General features: G+C 42.7%; 1 protein-coding gene across 2 annotated transcripts in view; it reads right to left on the bottom strand.

The window, feature by feature from the left end:
- ADAM9 (ADAM metallopeptidase domain 9) overlaps positions 1–23,552 on the bottom strand; it is a 53,497-nt gene that overhangs the window by 14,687 nt on the left and 15,258 nt on the right. For both annotated transcript variants that reach the window (XM_077805696.1, XM_077805697.1), the window contains exons 2-16: positions 21,325–21,422; positions 20,206–20,270; positions 18,930–19,008; positions 15,619–15,695; positions 14,509–14,698; positions 11,645–11,710; positions 11,030–11,101; positions 9,235–9,404; positions 7,707–7,788; positions 4,631–4,764; positions 2,511–2,682; positions 2,284–2,376; positions 1,802–1,997; positions 1,180–1,285; positions 252–435 (exon numbers count right to left, since the gene is read on the bottom strand). In XM_077805696.1, the coding sequence (XP_077661822.1) occupies positions 252–435; positions 1,180–1,285; positions 1,802–1,997; positions 2,284–2,376; positions 2,511–2,682; positions 4,631–4,764; positions 7,707–7,788; positions 9,235–9,404; positions 11,030–11,101; positions 11,645–11,710; positions 14,509–14,698; positions 15,619–15,695; positions 18,930–19,008; positions 20,206–20,270; positions 21,325–21,422 (1,784 nt within the window). The remainder of the gene's footprint in view (positions 1–251; positions 436–1,179; positions 1,286–1,801; positions 1,998–2,283; positions 2,377–2,510; positions 2,683–4,630; positions 4,765–7,706; positions 7,789–9,234; positions 9,405–11,029; positions 11,102–11,644; positions 11,711–14,508; positions 14,699–15,618; positions 15,696–18,929; positions 19,009–20,205; positions 20,271–21,324; positions 21,423–23,552) is intronic.

Genomic DNA, 23,552 nt, shown 5'->3' on the forward strand with positions numbered 1-23,552 from the left:
TCCGTTCAAAGAAATTTATTCACAGAGTCCATTTCCAGGGAGAGTGTTACTCACTTAGTGTTGGGGAAGGAGGAGATGGGGAAGTAATGAATTGTTAAGTTTGGCATTAGTTGCATGCACCAACATGAAGGTGAATTAATATGTATGTGTATGCATGTAAACAAGGAGCTGCAAATGATATACACACATCTAACAACTCATTTAGGTTTTTCCTAGGAATCTTTTAAAGTTATTAATTTGTTATTGCTTACTTTTCCAGTATCACATTTTGTGCCTTCATTCACCATTCCAGGATCTGGAACATCTGATCCTAGCTGGAAATCCACACCCCAACACGTAGTGCCTCTGATGGGGGTTTGAATAATCGCAGGTTCAATCCCAAAAACAGGCATGGTTTTCACATTCTCACACTGCAGCTTCCCACACATGGCATTCCTACAACAATAGTATAATTTAAGGACTGTTATGATTCTGGTGTTTAATTCTTTCTGCCTTCCTTTCCTAATGGACGACTATTAAAGATCAGATGAGATACACTCCCAAATACTAACATCACACTGAAGTGAAGAGCAGAACAAAAGTGAGCTGTGCATCAGTCTAAAACCACAATGAGGATATGGATTTACCCCTGCTCTTGGCAAAAGTTTGTGATCCTCAAACAAAAGCAAATACACCCCTGCACCACCATTATGTAGCTAATGGAAAAAAAAAAGTCAGCGAAAGAACATGTCTACATGACGCCATTATTCAAAGTGCAGGTTAGTTATTTCCAAGATGCCTCTTTTTATACATTAATTTATTAAACTTTACAGCAAGAACTGTTTGAAAAATTCACGCCCATTTAGATAAAGACTAATATTATAATAGAGTTATAAAGTAATTTGAAATTTTTTGTACATTTATGTATTTGTGACCTAAGCTCCAATAACGCAGATTCAAAATTTAAGGCTTTAAAAGAACTTTTCTAAGCTACTCTATTTTGGTTTTTGAAAGACACACACAGCATTTGTGAAGGCAGATTATGGGGCAGTGTGTGTCTATGACAAATCTCTATTCTCAAGCTGTGCTATGTATAAAGATTTGACCGCTGGATAATTCTAAGGCCTCTGAATGTGGATTTTTGGAGACTTTCTGAATGATACCTGTTATACATTCCCTCCCTCATTAAACCGAACTCACCAGCTGGAACACTTTTTGTAGTCATTGCCATGGTAACCACAGTTGCCAAACCTGTCACCTTTGGAATTCACTTCAGCAAAACAAATGTTAGGGGCAGCCTTTGCTCCTGCAAAGACAGAGGGATAACTAGGTCAGCTAACAGAGAGTCAGAGAAGCATCTCACACTGTGTACGTACTTCTCTCTAGCCCCAAAACCCATGTCGCATCTGCAGCATGAATAGTTGGAAAGCTTGACCAAAATACACAAATGGGGTAAAACTGTTGGTCCGGACAGGTTCCAAGCTAACAGTACTGAGAGACAATACAGTCACTTAGAAAGAAATATTATTAGCTGGACATTAAGTCTTGATGAATAGATTTAGCCTTATAAATAGAATCTGACAAGGTGAGTATATCATAGCAAGGAAATTAGTAGTACTTGAATCCACAGCACAGCAACGAATTTTATGGGACAACAGAAGTTAATTTGTCATAAATGCCAGAAAGAGTTTAAAATCCTTTGCCAATTCCAGCTGGTCTTTTCTTATAGACTAAAATAACCTAAAATCCATATTCGTAAACAAATTGGGTGTTTTCTCTCTTTTAGCCAGGGCCCTCCGAAACATTACAACATCATCCTTACTTGAGCCGAAGATAGCCTGACACTGCGCATCGTAGTACTGGCAAACCCCATTGTAACAATAGGCTTCATCATTCTGGCACGGGTACCCATTCTGAACAGTGACGTCTTGCTGACAGAACTGGGAGGTCCCATTGCAGTACTCTGGGAGATCACATTCATTGGTACTTGCCCGGCACACAGTGCCTCCTGGAAGAAACTGGAAGGGGAGGAAAAAGGAAAAATAAAATCCCAAGTGAAGATGTAAAAAGCCATACATCAATATACATTCTGAAAATAAATCCAAAAACAGCCTAACAAGACTGAACATGCACTTTGCTGAAGTCACACTTTTGTGCTGGACACATGCAAAAGTCTTCCCAGCTCAACAGAGACTACTTCCCTCCTGGACCCACTAATCAAGCCTGGCACTCCTTTTTCCTGAGAGTCAGTGGAGAATGCTTTAAGCCATGAGATTCTTCCAACACCATCCTGGGATCCCTTACCTGACATTTTTTACAGCAGTCGCCATACGCACATTCAGCCCCTGCTCGGAGTTTGCAAGTATCTGATTCACAGCAAGGATCACTTTCACATTCCTGTAAATTAAAGAAGTAAGAGTAATTTAGTTAATGATAAACAAATCCTATCTGCACCCGTGCAGAAATGCAGGCAGACTGCATTTAACATAGAGTCACGTGAGCAACATTGGTGAACTGTCCCAGTTACTAACCTTTGGTGAACCGCAGTCACACTCCTCCCCAGCATCCACCAACTTGTTGCCACAAAATGGGATGCTATAGGTTTCATCAGGGTTGGGAACATTAAGCAGGCAGCTTCCACCTTTGTTCAGAGTTAACTTCTCAAAGTCTTCTGCACTGCAGCTGCTGAAATTTCTGGACCCTCTGCAACAGAATATATTAGCAATTCTTTACACTATGTTTACTTATGAGTTATTCTTAACCAGCATTCTTGTGCTATAAAGAGTCAGTCTAGCAAAAATTAGAGCCAACAGCTAGAGACAGGTGAGGACAATATAGTAAGATACCTCTAAATGTGGAATGAGGCATAAATCTTTCTGCTACATTCATAAAGCAAAAATCTTTACTTAAAGGAAAATTGACCACCCATAAAGAAAATATTTAAATAGTACCATGAGTTCAATTATATAACCTCCTGATGACAAAATAACGAACAGAGTCAAAATCAGAAAAATAATACAAGGGAATAGGTGTCATCTAAACAAAGGTCTGGGATCCATGAACTCCTGAGTTAAGTCATGTAACCTTTCAGTTCCCAAACACAAGGATAATATAGGGTTGTCCACAGAGCAAGCTAATGAAAATAAGCTAGGGTGTGAATTTAAAGTGTAATAGCTATTCCACACTAGCTCCCCCTGTGGACATTTCTTATTCTGCACTAAAAGTGCCTTTGTGCAGTTTTACTCCTGGTGGAATTCTGCGCCACTGCACATGCGCAGAATTTATGTCCCGTACAGATTTCTTTGCTTCCCCACAGAAAAATTACTTTCTGACGGGGAGGCAAAGGGAAGCCACAAGAGCAGTCATATGACCCTTTCCAGCAGTATGCTTTGGGTACCCAGGGCAGCCGGCAGAGAGACAGACCACTGTGGGGCTGGGAACGGGACTAGTAAAGACCCAGCTGGTGCCTCCTACCCTGCACTGGGCTCAGCTGCTTGTCCCAGCTGGGCTGGGGAGGACTGGACTTCCTCTTCCCCTACACGGCATCTGGGGCTGTGTCAGACCCACCCCCAGATTTCTCCCCCACTGCAGGAGCTTCCTGCACCCACTGCTCCTAAGCTGCAGCAGGAGGGATCATTCTACAGGGAGCTGCTCCCGCATCTGCCCCCACCTCATACTCAGACCCTCCCGCTGAGCCCCAAACACACCCCACACCCAGAACCCCTCCGACAAGCCCCACTCCCCCTGCACCTGGACCATCCCAACGAGCCACTCGCACCCAGATCCCCACCCTACCGAGTCCCAACCAGCTGCACCTGGATCCCCACCCCATTGAGCCCTACTCCCCCAGCATCTGGACCTCCCCCACTGAGCTCCCCACACCCCAACCTCCCTGCCGAGCTCTGTCTCCCCCCCCCCACAGACCTCCCCATTGAGCCCCAACCACCTTCACCTGGACCCCCCTGCAGAGTCCCATTACTGTTGTACCCAGAACCCCTCCACAAGCCCCTGAGAATCCAGATCCCCCCCCAACAACTGCATCCCCCACTGAGCCACCCACACCCAGATTGCCCCACACAGAACCCTCTCAACCCACACCTGGATCCCCCCACACTAAGCTCTTCCACACTTGGATCCTGCCTTGCTGATCCTGCCTGCCCACTCCTGGTGCACCTGGCACAGAAGAGCAGGGCCTGGGGTGTTTCTGGGGCAGGCCCAGTCTTTGCGCTGTGTCAGGATTGGGTACAGCCTCACCGTTAAGTCCATGTCCTGGGGGCAGGGGGAGCTGCACAGTGATCTCCCACCAGCACCAGTGGCCTGTGCTCCCCAATGCCATGCTGGAGCCTCCACATTTATTTGACAAATAAAATTTGCAGAATTTTAAAATACTGTGTGCAGAATTATTAATTTTTTGGTGCAGAATGGCATCAGGAGTAGCAGTTGAGCTTAGTCCACTTTAAGTGGACATCTTAGTTTATTCTGCATTAACTTCATGTGTAGATAACCCCTAATATTTGCCTTCCTCCTAAGCATGTTGTGAAAACTAATTAGCTGTTTATAAGAATGTTTTCAATGGTAACGGTGTCCTATAAATCTTTGTTCATCATCTATGAACATATCCTCCAACCTGGCATAAAGGAAAGTTACTTACGATGCTCCAGAGTTCATAATACAGTTTTCTGCTCCACATTGACAAACTCTTTCATCATCATGGTTCATTCCCAGGTTATGACCCAGCTCGTGAGCAACAATTGATGCAAACATCTGCACACTGATTTGCCCAAACTACACAAGACCAAAACAAAAAGAGTGAATTACCGTCATGTCTGTACTAGGACGAAGCCCATGTTCCCCCAGCCCCTTCAGAAACTTAGTACCAGGCTTAGTCACTGCATTAACGTGATCTTCAGAGTCGGGTACCTAGACGGTTTATGCTTTCTAACTTGTACAAGTACATAGTTGACCGTAGATTGGTAATAGAATATAGAGGCTTGTGTCTCTAGCTTAATTGTTCTCCAGCTCTGGTCCAGGACCCCTGGTGGCCTGTGGAGCACCTACTTGTCTGTCATGCGGTGTTCTCTCTTCTCTGTTTCTAGCTGCTACACAGCATACAGAAGTTGAACTATGTCGAATAACTTACTATTACTTTTCCATATACACCATTCCCAGAGATGTCATGTGATCATGGATGGGCAGAGTCATCTTCACTCTATTAGATCTGGTGCATATTATGGGAACGTTTGAGAATCTCTGCTCCAAGTCAACAGTTTGAAAGGCAACTCTGGCTAATTTAGTTGCCTACTGAAATAAATTGGGAGATCCCAGTTCAATTTCCACTGGGTAGGTATCCACATTACAAAAACCTCAAGGCTGTCACTTAGTGTCAATTGTGATCGTTAGTAGAGAAGCTACCTGAATGTAGAGCTCACAGTGACTAAGTGCATGAGCAACAACAGAGGAACTGAACACTACTGCAGCTACAAGGCTGTTCTATAAATCCAGGAGTGACATCAGTTAGACTAAAAACACATGTGGTATCCATCTGCCACCATGTCTGCACTATGGCACAGCTAAAGTTCCAGAACACCGGGCATTGCTGTTTACACCAGTGGGGCATCACACCTACCCATGCAGAATTAGACAGATCATCAGCCACTGCATTACTAGCCCAGGAACTAAACAACTGCCTTTTCTTCACCCCCAGACCAATGTACACCTCCTTTCATAACCACGCAAGCAGCAATTTGAGTATCTCTGGTGCAAGTTTTCTGTAACTATTCCAAGGAAGTGAGATTGCACAGTGATGATTTTGGTGCTGGCAAACGGTCTAAATGAGGAGTTCTGTTAATTGACTCCTTATTGAAATCTGCTCCTGCTGCTGCTTGTGGAGTGGCTGAAAAGCCCCACCTGCATATCGCTTTAGTTTCTCACAGTCATAGCGCTGTGAATCTCTAATTTTCACAACAGTGATACTGAAGTTACATTGCAGTTTCATGCAACAGGACAGTTGCCTAGCTAAATCCTTGCCCTGATTTGGGAGTGCTCTTTGTGAATCCAAAAAGTCATGCATAGACTTGGGGATAGATTTCTAGAGGAGCACTTTGCTGTATTAATTTAGATGGGATATATGGGTCCAAAGAGTGAAAGGTGTTAAAACAAACCAGGCACTGTCCAACATGAAAAGGTATTAAACAAGGTTCAGAGTGTGGTACACAGAGACCTCAGCCTGCTTAGTACCATGGCAGAAGTCCTTTTAATTTTTTATTAAAGATACAGAAAGGAAGGAAAAACAGTTAAAGCACTTGAAATGTGAAGTATTAAATAAGACATTCATTTTAACATCATTCCTTTTTCTTCTTCCTTTAAGCTGGGTAAAGTTTTTAGAAAGAGAAAAAAAAACCCTTGTTTGACAGTCTTTCAGATCGTAATGGTAATAACTAATTGTCCTTTTGGGGGGAAAAAAGAAGTTAATTTAGATGGGCTGGAGCGGTCATTGTTGCTGTTGTTGTTAAAGTCCAGTCCCATTTCCTAGCAGGAAAAACAAGACATAACAAAGGGAGAGAAAAGAACAGCGAAGATAGAAAATGCAGTTTCTGTCTTTGGTATCGTCTTTCACTTGCAACTTCACAGCTGGAAAAAAACACAGGCCCAGCGCACAATTTTATTAGCCACTCTGAGACCTGGCAATTTTGTACCTGCATTGGGTTGTTTACAGCACTGCTTTTAGCTGCTTCTTTCTGGTTACTGGCTTACAGCAGTATTGCAAAATATAGTTTTGGCAACCTAAGCTGGACTTATTAAACAAAAGAGGAAAGAGACAGAAAAGAGAAGACATAATGTGGGGAAGGAAAAGAACACACACGGGGAGGGATCAATGACAAACTTTCACATCCCAGGTGGTGTTGGGGATTCAGCCAGAGCTGAAGGAGGTGGCCAAGTCATCTGGCTACTTCTTTCTGGCCCAGGCTGGTCAGGACATCTTTCAGGATTGGGAAAAAGAAGGTCTGGGGCCCTAGGATACAGTTGAGTTGGCAGCCATGATGGCGAAGCTCGCTCCTTCCTCTTCTCTTTCAGTCAGCCCAGTCTTTCCCTAGCAGCCTCTCACTCTCTCTCTCTCTCCCTCTTTTTTTTTTTTAAGGCCCCCACCAATTAGGTCTAGTTTCCGACACACCAATTTTGGTGAATTGATTTCCGGTCTCATACTGTTGTTGTTTACCAAACACGATCTAACAATGTCCTTGAATTATACCGAAATACCATTTTTTTTTGGACTGATTCAGTCTGTCTCTTGTTTGCACCTTTTCCCCATCAGCATGTTAGTACAAGTTATCGTGAAATTTTCTGAACTTTCACTTTTTACAGTTGAGCTCACAAGTAGGGTAAATGTGTAGATCCAATTATCACAACAACCCATAGCTCCCACTGACTTCAACCAGAGATATGGGTGTTCAGCGCCTCTCAGAAAGGAGCAAGGCCTTTGATACTCAATGCTGCCTGCAGAGGAAGGGCACTGACAGCTCCTAAGGTCTTAGAACATGACCTAATCTGGGACTCTGAGTTGCAGTACGTATACAAAGGGGAGAGTTAAAGGAGGCAGAAAGCAGCAGCTAGTAAGAATTCTCTTGCTTCTAGAGGTTAAGTCAGATCCTTAATATTGTCTCCTTTGATATTAAAGACACAAAGTTCACATAAAAGTTTTATTTAAAGGGGTATTAAAGATATCCTACCACATTAATCCCTCCTGCATGGCTTTTGGAGCATACTGTTCCAACATAGGCCATTCCTGCAGTTCCACCAAACCCCTTCTTCCTAGAGCACATTAGACAGAAAAAAATTAAAGAAGAGTCAACATAACTGTGCTGGAGGCACGACAGCCTAGAATACCGCGACCAGCTGTGCCGCTGCTCAGGGCATCTTTCTGTGCCACATAAAAGCAGTCGTGGTTCTGCTTCTGTTTTTCAGTTACCTGACAGGAAGTACAGTGCCACGAAAGCACGACGGATATTAACACCATGCTTTTATTTAGACGCTGGTTTGTTTTTTAAAACTGGGACCATATAATTTAGAGAGAGTCAATGCCCACTCCACCCCAAAATATAAACGTAAGTAATATACCAACCCTATTTTTTTCTTTAAGTTTCTATTGTAGTGGTTTCTTTGTTATTCTCCATTAACTTCCCTTTCCTCAGCTTCCCCTTTGAGTCTTTAAATTTTGTTTCTCCAATATTCTTATAGAAAGTCTGAGTGTAATACTACAACATGTATGGTGTTTAACCTTGCATAACAGGCAAGAGTACAGCGAAGTCTTAATATCAAACTTTATAATATCAAGCTTTTTTTGTGTGAAATAAATCTGCTGGAAGGAGCTACCTGCCAAACTGCCCTCTGACACATTGTAAGTTACCAAGCCTACATCATGTGATCTCAGTCCAGTATGCTACAGATTATTTTAGTAACAAGAATGTCCCACATGTGGCTTCCAAATATTAAACAAACTCCAGCTTAAGAAAGGGATGCTAATAGTGCAATGATGCAAAAGTGCCAGTGACATGGAGAAACAAGCTAATTCTACACAGTAAGGCTCAAACCATGTAACTTGCTTCTGGACATTGATGACAGAAACAGCTTGTGCTCCATTAAACCACAACATTCAACACTCCACAGCTGTGATAATTATGGACTTCAAGGGAAAAGCCCTAGATCTATAAGTCTATCCAATAAATGATGTGACAAAGGCTTATCTGTGAAGTCACCCACAGCTGTGAGCTTTGTAATAAGAGAAATTAAGCAGCATCAAGTTTGGAACAATCCAAAAATTGTTCTAATTTTAGGAAAAAGAACAGGAGGACTTGTGGCACCTTAGAGACTAACCAATTTATTTGAGCATACAGCTCACTTCATCGAATGCTCATGAAAGCTTATGCTCAAATAAATTGGTTAGTCTCTAATGTGCCAAAAGTCCTCCTTTTTTTTTTGCGAATACAGACTAACACGGCTGCTACTCTGAAACCTCTAATTTTAGTGATATCCCCATTTGTCAGGAACAAGTTGGTGCTGAATGTTCTCACTGCTTCAGTAAACAGCACGTGCAGCAGATTGTTTCCGACTGCTCATAGTAAAGCAGTTACCATGGAATCTTCATTTAATGTAACCTTTATGTCTGCAGTTACATGTTAATACAAATAAGCAAACTCTCCTGGCAAAGCCCTTTCTTAAAATTATTTCTGGATGGGGAAAAAGATTCCCAGCACTTACAGAACAAACTGGGCACTGTCATGTCGTCGACGCGTGACAAGATTCTTCTCTCGCCACTGTACAAAGTTCCCCAGCACATCGCCTGCACTTCCGTCTGTGCTAATCAAGTTTTCATACTTCCAAATCTCCAAGCCAACCAGCACGATGCGAATATTCAGCATAATGTACATCTGAAAAGGCAAAGAAAAGGGGAATGTAGAGCAAAGCTGAGGATGGCCAGATCTGAGCATGCCATAGGATAAATTGTTTTTTAATATTATATATAATCACAGTACCAAAATCTAATTTTTCAGTTTTCCGATGTAATATGAATGTCAGTTTTCCAAATCATATATGTCCTGCTAATAAATTTTAGTAGGCTAAAGGACTAGTGCCTATATACCACAGCGATAGGGTGCTATAGAAAAAACAAAAAGATAGACAAATAGAAAGGATCCTGAACACGAACCAATAGTGTCCCCAGCAAACCAAAGTCAAATTAAAACAGAACACAACAGATCCACAGTTCTTAAGGCCAGAAGAGACAACTGTGATCATCTAGTCTGACCTCACCTGGATAATACAGGTCATCACACTTCCCTGAATTAATTCCTGCTTCAAAACCAATAGTTGTGGTTGAACTCAAGAATATCTTTTATAAAAACAAACAATCTTGATTTCAAGATTTCCAGTTATGGAGAATCCACCTCAATCCTTGGTAAATAAATACTACCACCACCTTACAGCTCCCTCTAGCTCCATGGTGAGATGTTGTCAGTTCAACAGTGTCATAAACAATACAGCTAAGGGTAGCATAAAATCCCTCCTTTACCTGTAAGGGGTTAAGAAGCTCAAATAAGCTGGTTGGCACCTGACCAAAAGGACCAATAAGGGAAGAAGATACTTTCAAATCTGGGGGGCCAGGAGGGGGGTTGTTTGTGCTCTTTCTGTTGCACTCTCTTGGGACAGAGAGAGGGACCAGGCAGGAAAAAAACATCTCCTAAACCCGTACCTGAAATAAGCATCTAAGATTACAAAATTTGTAAGTAAAGGCAAGGAAATGTGTTAGATTATCTTTTGTTTTAGCCTGTGAATTTTCCCTACGCTAAGAGGGAGGTTTATTCCGGTTTTAGTAACTTTGAAGTTGAGCCTAGAGGGGAAATCTTTTTATAACCCTGTAAAATTACCTTCCATCCTGATTTTACAGAGGTGCTTCTTTTACTTTTTTCTTTATAATAAAGTTATTCTTTTAAGAACCTGGTTGATTTTAGTGTCCTAAAAATAAAGGGTCTGGTCTGTACTTTTATTAAAGGCAATTGGTTGGTATATTATTCTCAAGCCTCCCCAGGAAAGGGAGTGAAAGGGGTTGGGGGGATATTTTGGGGAAATTGGAACTCCAAGTGGTCCTTTTCCTGAATCTTTGTCTAAATCACTTGGTGGTGGCAGCAATACCGTCCAAAGACAAGGAAAGGATTTGCGCCTTGTGGAAGTTTTTAACCTAAGCTGTCAGAAATGAGCTTAGGGGGTCTTTCATGCAGGTCCCCACATCTGTACCCCAGAGTTCAAAGGGGGGGGAACCCTGACAAACGGTAACTCCAAGGGAGGAGTGCTTCCCACTGAATCATCAACATCACTTCCAATAGGACACTGGATTTCCCTTGTTCATTCACTTACTAACCAGGTCCTGACCCTGCTTAGCAGGATTCTGACAAGATAACAGACCAAGGTGGTCAGTTTATAAAATTAAATACTTAAGTTGCAAGGCTACAACATTCAATAATATTGCCAATTTAGACACAGTATAGCTTTAACTTACACTATCCAGGTAATTTGCTAGATGCACCATCTCTTCTCTCACAGCAGTTTCACTCCTACCCAACAGTTCATACTGCAATATAAAGAGATTTATTAATGGAAATAAGACGTGATTGACATGATTATAAGACACAAGAGGAAGAACAACATATTTTAAGTATTATTGTCAGGCTCCAAGTTTCATGTTTGGAAGATAAAGCCTGGAACTGCTGTCAGAAAAAAAGCACCACAAGAGGGCAAACTAGTAGGCAGCACATTTACAGATGGAGTCAGATCATCATCTGTTCAAGAGAGGCAGAACAGGAAGGGAAATATTCTCCTTTGACCATTAGAATCCTTGACTGTAAAGCTCTGACCCTCTGAGGTTTTACTGTATATCCTATTTTGCAATGGTAGTAACATTGTATATATTTGAATTGTCTAGGTTATGTCTGGTATTGTCCTTTAATAAATCCATTTGTAATAATGAGGGCTGAAAGAACGTTTTAGTACAAAAAGGTACATTATTACTCTGCCTTAAAATGTTTTATAATTATTTGGGGTGTGGGTGTTTAAGTTACTTCTGAGCCCTCCACCATAAGCAAAGAACTAAGGAAAAACCAATATATAATCCTACCCTTTCTTTGTCCACAACTATGAACAGCTCCACATATCTTGTCTGGGGCAGTATAGCTCTTTTCCTCTGCAAACAGGAAGAAAAAAAAACACATTTTCTTTGTAGTCAACAAGTTCATCTGTATAAACAAAGTGAGCTCATCCTAATCCATGCTCATATTTCACACTCAGTAAAACAAGTGCTTTACGAATGTAATCATAGAATCATAGAAGATTAGGGTTGGAAGAGACCTCAGAAGGTCAACTAGTCCCACCTGCTGCTCAAAGCAGGACCAACCCCTACTAAACCATCCCAGCCAGGGCTTTGTCAAGCCAGGGCTTAAAAACCTTGAAGGATGGAGATTCCACCACCTTCCTAAGTAACCCATTCCAGTGCTTCACCACCCTTCTAGTGAAATAGTTTTTCCTAATATCCAACCTAGACCTCCCCCACTGCAACTTGAGACCATTGCTCTTTGTTCCGTCATCTGCTACCACAGAGAACAGCCGAGCTCCATCCTCTTTGGAACCCCCCTTCAGGTAGTTGAAGGCTGTTATCAAATCCCCCCTCATGCTTCTTTTCTGCAGACTAAATAATCCCAGTTCCCTCAGCCTCTCCTCGTAAGTCATGTGCCCCAGCCCCCTAATCATTTTCATTGCCCTCTGCTGGACTCTCTCCAATTTGTCCACATCCTTTCTGTACTGGAGGGCCCAAAACTGGGTGCAATACTCCAGATGTGGCCTCAAATCTCTTCCCTTGATCTGCTGGCAATGCTCCTATTAATGCAGCCCAATATGCCGTTAGCCTTCTTAGCAACAAGGGCACACTGTTGACTCATATCCAGCTTCTCATCCACTGTAATCCCCATGTCCTTTTCTGCAGAACTGCCGCTTAGCCAGTCGGTCCCCAGCCTGTAGCAGAGCATGGGATTCTTCCGTCCTAAGTGCAGAACTCTGCACTTGTCCTTGTTGAACCTCATCAGATTTCTTTTGGCCCAATCCAATTTGTCTAGGTCACTCTGGACCCTATCCCTACCCTCCAGCGTATCTACCTCTCCCCGAAGCTTAGCGTCATCCGCGAACTTGCGGAGGGTGTAATCCATCCCATCATCTAGATCATTAATAAAAATGTTGGCCCCAGGACCAACCCCAGGGCACTCCACTTGATACCAGCTGCTAACTAACATCAAGCCATTGATTGCTACCCATTGAGCCTGCTGATCTAGCCAGCTTTCTATCCACCTTATAGTCCATTCATCCAATCCATACTTTTTTAACTTGCTGGCAAGAATACTGTGGGAGACTGTATCAAAAGCTTCGCTAAAGTCAAGATAGATCATGTCCACCGCTTTCCCCATATCCACAGAGCCAGTTATCTCATCATAGAAGGCAATCAGGTTGGTCAGGCATAACTTGCCCTGGGTGAATCCATGCTGACTGTTCCTGATCACCTTCTTCTCCTCCAAGTGCTTCAAAATGGATTCCTTGAGGACCTGCCCCATGATTTTTCCAGGGACTGAGGCTGTAGTTCCCCAGATTCTCCTCCTTCCCTTTTTTAAAGATGGGCACTATATTTGCCTTTTTCCAATCGTCCGGGACCTCCCCCGATCGCCACGAGTTTTCAAAGATAATGGCCAATGGCTCCGCAATCACATCAGCCTACTCCCTCAGCATCCTCGGATGCATGTATCCAGCCCGATGGACTTGTGCATGTCCATCTTTTCTAAATAGTCCTTAACCTGTTCTTTCACCACTGAGGGCTGCTCACCCCTCCCCATACTGTGCTGCCCAGTACAGCAGTCTGGGATCTGAACTTGGCAGATGTGGTCACTAAGTTGCCTCTCCCATTCAGTAAGAGTACCACACTTTCCCTGACCTTCTTCTTGTTGCTAACATACCTGTAGAAACCCTTGTTACCCTTCACATCCCTTGTTAGCTGCAACTCCAATTGTGCTTTGGCCTTCCTGATTACACCCCTGCATGCTCAAGCAATATTTTTATACTCCTCCCTAGTCATCTGTCCAAGTTTCCACTTCTTGTAAGCTTCCTTTCCGTGTTTAAGCTCACCAAAGATTTCTTTGTTAAGCCAAGCTGGTCGCCTGCCATGTTGGCTATTCTTTCTGCACATCCAAAACACACCCAAAAGACAAAGCCAACTAAAAAAACCTCATGCAAAGTAATAATTGCTCTGCACATGTTTTTGACTAAAGACTGGCCACATAACCAGTAAGTCCTGCTAAATTTTTAAAGTAAGGGGTTTTTTTTATTCCCATTCATGTTTTTTTAGAAAGGCAACACATATTTCTCTACAGATTAAGCAGGGAAAATGGCAGTAGCTGTGATAAATACTAACTGTTAGTAGCTGCTAACAAATGCTGTAAAGAGAACAAACATACATGTTTTTCACATGCCTCACACATTTTATCGCTCCCATCTTTTTAGTCAAATTTAAACTAAGTGAAACAAGAAACCCCGAACAAACTTTGTTACACCATTCTCATAACCATCAAAGTAACAGTCCCAGTTTCAGCAAGGCCAATGCCATTCTAGCTTCTGACACAGAACTCTGTTGATGAGCCTCAATCCGGACAGCCGCATTCCTGCCCTCATCATCCCCTGACTTGCAGCTCTGTCAACAAACGTCAATCTCTCCTATAGCAACCTTGCTACTTCTTTTGTACGAATACAACCTGGAGGAAACTGTAACCGTTTTGTTCAGATATGAAAGAGCTATGGAGTTCTTACAGCAGGTAGAAAAATGCCTGTCAGAATCCTCAACTGTAGTCAGCTCTGAGAGAAACCTGATACACCGTTTCTGTCTTATTAGTTGAACAGTCATAAAAGCAATTCCAAATTGCAGTGTAGAGAGGACACTAGAATACTCACTCGCAGCAACTGAGTCATGCTGGGAGGGTGCTCATCCTCTGTGTGTTCTCTTTCAGGGTCTGTGTTGTTAACTCCACACATCATGGGCTCCTTCTTCACATTCTCCATTCGATATATAATGTGTTTGAGGCCAGAGGAGGACTCCATCGGCTCAATTCCATACGTGACATTTTCCACTTGCAGCAGTCCCCTAACAATCGGATGAATGCACATTACTGCCAAGCAACTACTAGACTAAATCCAGAGGCTGCCGTTATCCAGACGTTTGGGAAGGATGGAGGAGGGAACAACAAACATATTACAGAAAGAAATACAGAATAAAAGCTTGGCCCCACTCCTACAGACGCTTGTGTGCTGTGCTTAACTTTAAGCATGCAAGCAGCCTCATGACTTCAGTGGAACAACCCACGTGTGTCATATTAAGCATATTCATAAGAGTTTGCAGTATCGGGGCCTTAATCACAGACTCTGAAAACAGAAATGTTTCAGTTCAGTTAATGTTGCCAAAGCAGTAAAGAGCAGTGATGTGAATGTCAATAATAGACAAATCAAGAAAATCCTAAGGGTGCTGAAATTACCTCAAATCAAAGATTTTTTCAAATTAAAGTTGATCATAAAACACTTTAAGCGTCAAGTCTCAGTAAAATTGCTAATCAAGATTTTATTTAAAAACTCCCTAACACTAAATAATTGCATACAATACAAAAATGATCATTCAAATTAACTTTCTATACAAGGTTGTAAAAATACTAAGAACAGATGCAACAATTTCTGTTGGATTTACTGATGGCTGAACAGTGAAGTCAGTTGTTTTGGAGGGGTGGGGAGAAATTCTGGATTGGAATTTTTGAGGACAAACGGTTATAGTCCCACCAATCAAATAATTTTGTCTTAATCAAAGTATTTGTTCGTTTTGTATCAACAAAAGACTGCAAAAACATGATGGTATTAATTAAACACAATACTCTCATGCAGCCCAGCACCAACAGATGAAATACAGTTTGGCTCAAAACCAATTAAGTCAAAGGGAGAATAATATTCTGTTTCAGAGAACTGAATTATAACAATGCATAGTTGTGATAACTACATACACAAGAAGAGTTCTGTTACCTGAGTCCAAAGCAAGTGCTGACAGTTACGATGGAATCTGGTATCCCCTCCACATATCCCTGATAATGGCAGTGATCCTAAGGGAAAAAATAAAGAAATGAATTATGTATTATTTCTATACATACACAATGCAACTGACTACAACTGCTGCTGCTATTGTTCACCTTTGCTGCACTAATGGTAGGAAGAGATCTCCTTCCCTAGCCTGAAGAAATGCGTGCATGAGATGGTACCATACGTGTGTTTATCCTCCACATAGGTAAACATGGGGAGTTATTAATCTAAATACCAGGCGCTCTAGGACTCTTGTATTATTATTAAACACAATGAAAGCCAGCCTCCTTGTACCATAACTGCAGGTCCATTTCACAGCCCAACAGGACCAGCAATTCAGCACTACTGAATTGTCTAAGGGCACATGTACACTTCACTACAGCAGTGTAGCGACACCACGGTAGCACCTCAGTGTAGACACCACGTACAATTCTCCTGTCAGCGTAGGCAGGGCTTAAATTCATCTGGAGCCATGTGGAGCAGAGCTCCGGTAAAGATTTTCAACCCCCCTGGAGTTTTCATGGCATGGGGAGGGCTCTGGGAAATACTCTATGAGAATTTAAGCCCTGGGTGTAGGTAATCTACCTCCGCAAGAGGCAGCAGCAGCTAGGTTGATGGAAGAATTCTTCCATCGACCTAGCGCAATCTCCACAGGGACTTTGGTCAGCTTAAATACGCCACTCAGCCGTGTGGATTTTTCACACCCCTGAGCAACATAGTTATGGCAATCTAATTTTCTAGTGCAGACCAGGCTAAATCCCACCCTATTCGCTCGCTTACCTGAACAGTAGCAAATATATTCTTAGGCCTGGCGGCCTCCACTAGAAAATTACGTCAGCATAACTTCATCACTATGGGGTGCGAAAAATCCATCCTCTAAGCGGAGTGGTTAAGCCAACCTAAGTCCCTGTGTAGACAGCGCTAGGTTGACGGAAGAATTCTTCTGTCAAACTAGATACCACACCTCAAAGAAGTGGATTAGCTACACTGATGGGAGAATCCTACCTGTCAGTGTAAGTAGTGTCTACACCAGTGGTTTTCCATCTATGTCCTCTAGACTCCTTGGGGTCTGCAGATGAGGTCTAACATCTCCACAGGGGCCCGCGTCTCCATCTGAAATTTTTTAGGAGTGTGCAAACGAAAAAAGATTGAAAACCACCTGAAACACTACAGAGGCACAATCACAGTGGCACAGCTGTGCTGCTGTGGAGTTTTAAGATTTTACAGGTCTGTCTACACTGAAGTCTACTCTCCTAATGTATGTTCTAGTATTACTCAACCAGGCTCAGATAAACCGTCTGTGAACAGTCTCTGGACTTGAAGCTGAGTTGTCCAACTTCAACGTTGTTTGTTCTCCCCTTCCCTCCCCACCCCCCATAAATATTTTAAGCTCAACCCAGTTGCTGTGAGCCAGTGAGCAGGGCTTAAATTCTCCCCGAGTATTTCCTGGAGCCCCAGGGCACCGAGACTCCTGCAGGTTTGAAAATATTTACTGGAGCTCCGCTCTGGTCAGCTCCAGCTGAATTTAAGCCCTGCCAGTGAGCCATTCAGCCTTCCAGGAATGAATTTTGCATGATACACCCTTTGGCTTGTTTATAGCCTCTCTCTGGCTAGAGCGAGGTAAACATCTGCTATTACTGCCAATGGACAGACACTCTGTGCTGCCTAAACACGCCTCAACCAGCCCTGACGAGGCACTGTCAGGAAAACAGAACAATGCCAGATGAAAGCCATTATCCACTCAAGCTTGACTTCCAAAGAGATCCCAGGACAAGACACAAAACAATCCATTCTAATGCAGCAATTCCATCCCCTGGGAGCGAAACATGTGGTTTCACAGCCCACTAAATACACAAGATTTACATCACACCCCCATCACAAAAACCCATACAGAAGCATGTCCAACATACTCTGTACTCTACCTGGCCCGGTTTTGTAAATTATCCTCGGGGGCAAGTACAAGGCAAATGCATTTCATTCTGTGCCACACAGAATGTTCACTGCATTGCAGCTGTAGCTCTAAGGTTCTCTAGCAGACATATTTTTGGAGATCACTGTAGTTGTCAGGCAGCTGAAATCATTTGTTCTTTGGCCTGGTGCCTTACAAAGTTCTTAAAGCATGTAATAATCCCCCAGAGCAACAGGGCTTGTCATAGCCGCTGGCTGAACTAAAGCCTCACTATAAGCACAAACTGTGTTCCTCCTCAGATTCAAGTACCTGCCTTTCCATAGAAAGGAAAAGGGGGAAAAAAACCCCTAAACACTCAGTTGCTCCATTTCCAAGCAAGAGATACTGTGCATCACACCAGACACACAAACAACAGAGCAGACTTATTTTAAACAAGGGGAGGGTGGAGAAAGTAAAATGTGCATATATTTGTTATGACATGAGGCACCATTTGTGTTTGTTCCATGAAACCAGTTAATCATTCTTTGAAAATGTAATGTCTAATGGCCATGTGGTGAAGCAAGGGGGGTGGAAGCTGTCGCAGCAGCAGCTTGCCCGTATGGGGAGAAGAGTTGTGCACACTTTTTCTAGTTAAGCAGTTCTGATTATAATCCAGGGACCACTAGTGCTATAGGATCCCAAACATTTAATGATCCAAGCAGTTGGGGGAGGAGTATGGCTAAGAGGGAGACGGTCCATGGAAGTCATTATATTCTATATCTGGTTTTATACTGCGTCAAAATGCCATAAAGAGTTGTATCTGAGAGTCACTAAAGTGAACCCCCAACAGGGTGTTTTGCCCCCCTTGATTGCTCTGACACCTGACAGACAGGACTAACGCCCTGCAAGGGGAGGTGGCATTCAGCGAACAATAGAAATACTACGATGCTCTTGTATTTACAGTTTTGAAACACCAGTATAACCAGAATATAATCAGAAAAGACGCTCAGTGGCTAATCAAAACAACTATTTCCTTTTTTAATTAAAAAAATTAAGATTTAAAAAAAAACCCCACACACAAACAGGAAAAATTCAGTTTTTTAAATAAAACATGAGCGCACACCCACCCACCCGCCTATCCTCCCGCCCATCAAGAAAAGTGTGATTTTTCTACTGTTACGTGCAAGGGGCCAAATTCAAGGCATCTTCCCAGGTGAGGAGTGAAATGCGTTGTGCATTTTACAGATTAGAACCTACTCCTTTAGAAGACGCTCCAGTCAGTTTCGTAATACATTACTCTTTAGTAATGCAGCTGTATGAAGTTCTAATCGCCCTGCTTCAACAAGGACACAAAAGAAAGAAAACCCACCTGCATGTCCGGATTTTCAGACTGCAACTTCCCTTCCTCGCTGTAGGTATACACTGTGAAATCTTTGGGTAAAAATTCTCTGAAAAACGGAGGGGAGGGGAGAAATACAAAAATGTTGATGCAACAAGAAAACAAAGATCCTCATCAATAGTGGCAGTATTGAAAAATCTGTATTGAAATAAGGAAACTGATATTAAAAAAAACCAAACCCACGAACCATTGAGGAATTATGCAGTTACTAGGATCTATTCCTCTATGTAACTATACTATGGCAAAACTCAAGGTACTGAAATAGGATATTTAATGCAAGAATCTACCACCTCCTCAGGGATGAAACACAAAAAGACAAGAGGAAACATCAAAACAGAGCTAAATGCTCACTAGCTGGAAGGCAGGGAATAGAAAAGTGCAGCAGTCAGAGGCCAACTGGCTGCAGCTCGCTTCTCTATCTCCAGTTTTGGAGGAAAGCATATTGGGAAATATTTTTTTAAAGGGTGACCCAGTACTGAATTCAGAGATAGCCAAGCAGCCAGAAAGCAGAGAAGTCAAATTCCCATGCTTCTGAGGACCAGGGATCTGATGAATGACAGCCTGAGACCCCACAGCCTAGTGAGTTTGACCACATTGTCTCTTTTGTTTATTATTACAACATGTTGATTATGAGGAAGATCAACTTTAAAAAAAAACACTTTTGACTGATTTTAACCTATTGTTATTACTAGTAACCCTTAAAAATCACTGTACAAGGACTAGAGAAAAAAATATCTCTATGTTCAGTGTGTGTTTACTCTGAACATTGTAGCATTGTGTGTATAGCCAGATTCCTCATTTGTGTGGACCTTTAGCACAGCAACTAGGGAGAGAATTTAAAAATAAAACTGCAGAAGTCACAAGCCAGCAGCTAAAAAAGGTAGGTGTTTTGTTTGTTTCTTTGAAGTGAGATCATGTCCTTTTAATCCCTGCCCAGATCTCTTTTGGGCAAGTCACTTCCTGTACTTGAGACTGATCATCAAAGCAGCTCAGAAAAATGTTTAGTTGGTACCCTACTGTGGGGAGATGGGAGGGAGGGAGAGTTAGTCCACTTTCAACTGTTTTCCTTTACAGGTTTAACAGAGCCAGTGTGCAAACACACCACCTCCAGGACTGAAAACAGCATGTTACCTGGAAACAGCATCCAGAACTGGAAACAGCATGTACAAATCTAATGCAGTTGATAGGAAGTGAATAATCCCAGGGCAGAGTTACCAGAAGTCAGAGGGAAAGACGAGTCACTTACTTGTTTTTTTCTAGGTGAATTATGTGTTTCCTTCCCTCTACGTGAATGACATATGACACCTTGTCCTGAACACAAAAAAGAGAACACTTACACATTGTACTAACAAAAACACTCTCTCAGCCATCATCCAAATCCTGGGGTAAACATCACCCACATGCCCAGTTACTCTATATGTGCCACTAATGTCACCGCCATCAGCCCTGCCATTAAGACCTTATATTCAACTGCTATAACTCAGCCGTGAGGGTTTACTTAAGGTCATCACTATGCACGTTCATTCTTAGTTCAGATACATTTAGTTCCCAAACACCCGTGAGGCAAATTACTGCCTGCCTTGGCCATTTCTACACCCACAAAACCCAAGGGACTAAGCTAATAAAGAAATTCCCATTCTTTTTCATTTTGCTGATTTCAGACTGCAGGCATAAACAAAATACCGGTGATCCTATTATGTCACATGACACTCCAGACACAAATCCCAGCGTGGTTCTAACTCACTCATTTCAAAATTAGCTTTCTGCGTTTAATTATTCCACCAATAGCATGATCCTAAGTCTCCTGGAAAGAAGCTTAGTGCTTTTCATATAATCTCCTCAGCTGGGAAAGGACAATGTGGTTTTTATTACTGCATCCTTCAGCATGTATGTTCTGGTCATTCATGGCCTATTCTCTCCACTGCCTGGTACTATCCCAGTAGGTTTGGATTTGTTTATTTAAAGGGACAGTTCAAATTCACTTGTGACTACATTAATTATCACAACATGAGCAAGCACTGGCTTACCACCGCAGTCAGCTGCAAGTCATCTGTGATACAGCATCATGCTGTGGTCACAGAAATCCTGTTAATCCCGACAAAGTGACAGTCAGTTTAAGCCTCGAGTGCCTTAAAGTGCACAGACTCTGTCCTACTCTGGGCAAGTTACATGGCTTGATGGGTCTACAACGCACTAACCACCATCATCTGAAAGCCAGCACAATGTCTTCCATATGTTGTGGGAGGCTGAATACTTGCAATCATTTGCAGTTACATTGTTCAGGGGATGGACTAACTGAATTTAGAGCCAACTTTATACGAACCTGATTCAGAAGCAGAGAATGATTTTAAACACTTCCAAGTACCTGTACTGAGGAGGAATTGGAGGCCGCTCGCTGCTCTCTTGTTAACCTCTGTGGATGTATAATTTCATAGGAAGACAAATGAGAGGTCTGCTGGAAACCTAAAAAAGAAAAAGCAAATGCCACCATATTCATGTCACTAAAGAAATAAAACAGACAGACCATGCTCTTGGAACAAAACAACTTCTCTTTGAAAGAATGGTCCACGGGTTAAGGTGCAAGTTTGGGATTTGAGAGACCCAGATTCAATTCCCTACTCTGCCACAGACTCCCAGAGTGACCTAATACAAGTCACTTAGCCTCTCTGTGCCTCAGTTATCTATTGGTAGAATTAGGACAATAGCACTGCCCTACCTCTCCTGGGTGTTATGAGGATAGACACATTGTTAGGTGTTCAGATACTACAGTAATGGGAGCCATATAAGTACTGTAATAAATGAAGTGGGGGATAGCTCCCTTTTATGAACACCCAGCCAGCCAGTTAGCTGTAAAATCCCTCTTGATGTCTGTTCTCTGCTTGCTTTACCTGTAAAAGGTTAACAAACCCACAGGTAAAAGAAAAGGAGTGGGCACCTGACCAAAAGAGCCAATGGGGAGGCTAGAATTTTTTAAAATGGGGAAAGAAACTTGTCATGTTAAAAGAACAGGAGTACTTGTGGCACCTTAGAGACTAACAAATTTATCTGAGCATAAGCTTTCATGAGCTACAGCTCACTTCACTGGACGCATGCAGTGGAAAATACAGTGGGGAGATTTTATATACATAGAGAACATGAAACAATGGGCGTTACCATGCACTCTGTAACAAGAGTGATCAAGTAAGGTGAGCTATTACCAGCAGGAGAGCGGATGGGGGAGGAGGAGAGGAGAGGGGAGGGGGAGAGAGGGAGAGGGGGAGAGGGGGGGAGGAGGAGAACCTTTTGTAGTGATAATCAAGGTGGGCCATTTCCAGCAGTTGACAAGAACGTCTGAGGAAGAGCGGGGGGGAGGTGGGGGACACATGGGGAAATAGGTTTCAGAGTAGCAGCCATGCTAGTCTGTATCCGCAAAAAGAAAAGGAGTACTTGTGGCACCTTAGCAAATACCAAATTTATTTTAGCATAAGCTTTCATGAGCTACAGCTCACTTCATCGGACGCTCAAAAAAATTTGTTAGTCTCTAAGGTGCCAAAAGTACTCCTTTTCTTTTTTCATGGGGAAATAGTTTTACTTTGTGTAATGACCCATCCACTCCCAGTCTCTATTCAAGCCTAAGTTAATTGTATCCAGTTTGCAAATTAATTCCAATTCAGCAGTCTCTCCTTGGAGTCTGGTTTTGAAGTTTTTTTGTTGAAGAATTGCTGCTTTTAGGTCTGTAATCAAGTGACCAGAGAGATTGAAGTGTTCTCCAACTGGTTTTTGAATGTTATCATTCTTGACATCTGATTTGTGTCCATTTAGTCTTTTACATAGAGACTGTCTGATTTGGCCAATGTACATGGCAGAGGGGCATTGCTGGCACATGATGGCATAGATCACATTGGTAGATGTGCAGGTGAACGAGCCCCTGATAGTGTGGCTGATGTGATTAGGCCCTATGATGGTGTCTCCTGAATAGATATGTGGACACAGTTGGCAACGGGCTTTGTTGCAAGGATAGGTTCCTGGGTTAGTGGTTCTGTTGTGTGGCGTGTGGTTGCTGGTGAGTATTTGCTTCACGTTGGGGGCTGTCTGTAAGCAAGGACTGCCCTGTCTCCCAAGATCTGTGAGACTCATGGGTCGTCCTTCAGGATAGGTTGTAGATCCTTGATGATATATTGGAAAGGTTTTAGTTGGGGGCTGAAGGTGATGGCTAGTTGCGTTCTGTTATTTTCTTTGTTGGGCCTGTCCTGTAGTAGGTAACTTCTGGGTACTCTTCTGGCTCTGTCAATCTGTTTCTTCACTTCAGCAGGTGGGTACTGTAGTTGTAAGAATGCTTGATAGAGATCTTGTAGGTGTTTATCTCTGTCTGAGGGGTTGGAGCAAATGTGGTTGTATCATAGAGCTTGGCTGTAGACAATGGATCGTGTGGTGTGGTCTGGATGAAAGCTGGAGGCATGTAAGTAGGCATAGCGGTCAGTAGGTTTCCGGTATAGGGTGGTGTTTATGTGACCATCGCTTATTAGCACCGTAGTGTCCAGGAAAGTGGATCTCGTGTGGACTGGTCCAGGCTGAGGTTGATGGTGGGATGGAAATTGTTGAAATCATGGTGGA

This window comes from Eretmochelys imbricata, chromosome 26, assembly GCF_965152235.1.
Source record: "Eretmochelys imbricata isolate rEreImb1 chromosome 26, rEreImb1.hap1, whole genome shotgun sequence".
Lineage (NCBI taxonomy): Eukaryota > Metazoa > Chordata > Testudines > Cheloniidae > Eretmochelys > Eretmochelys imbricata.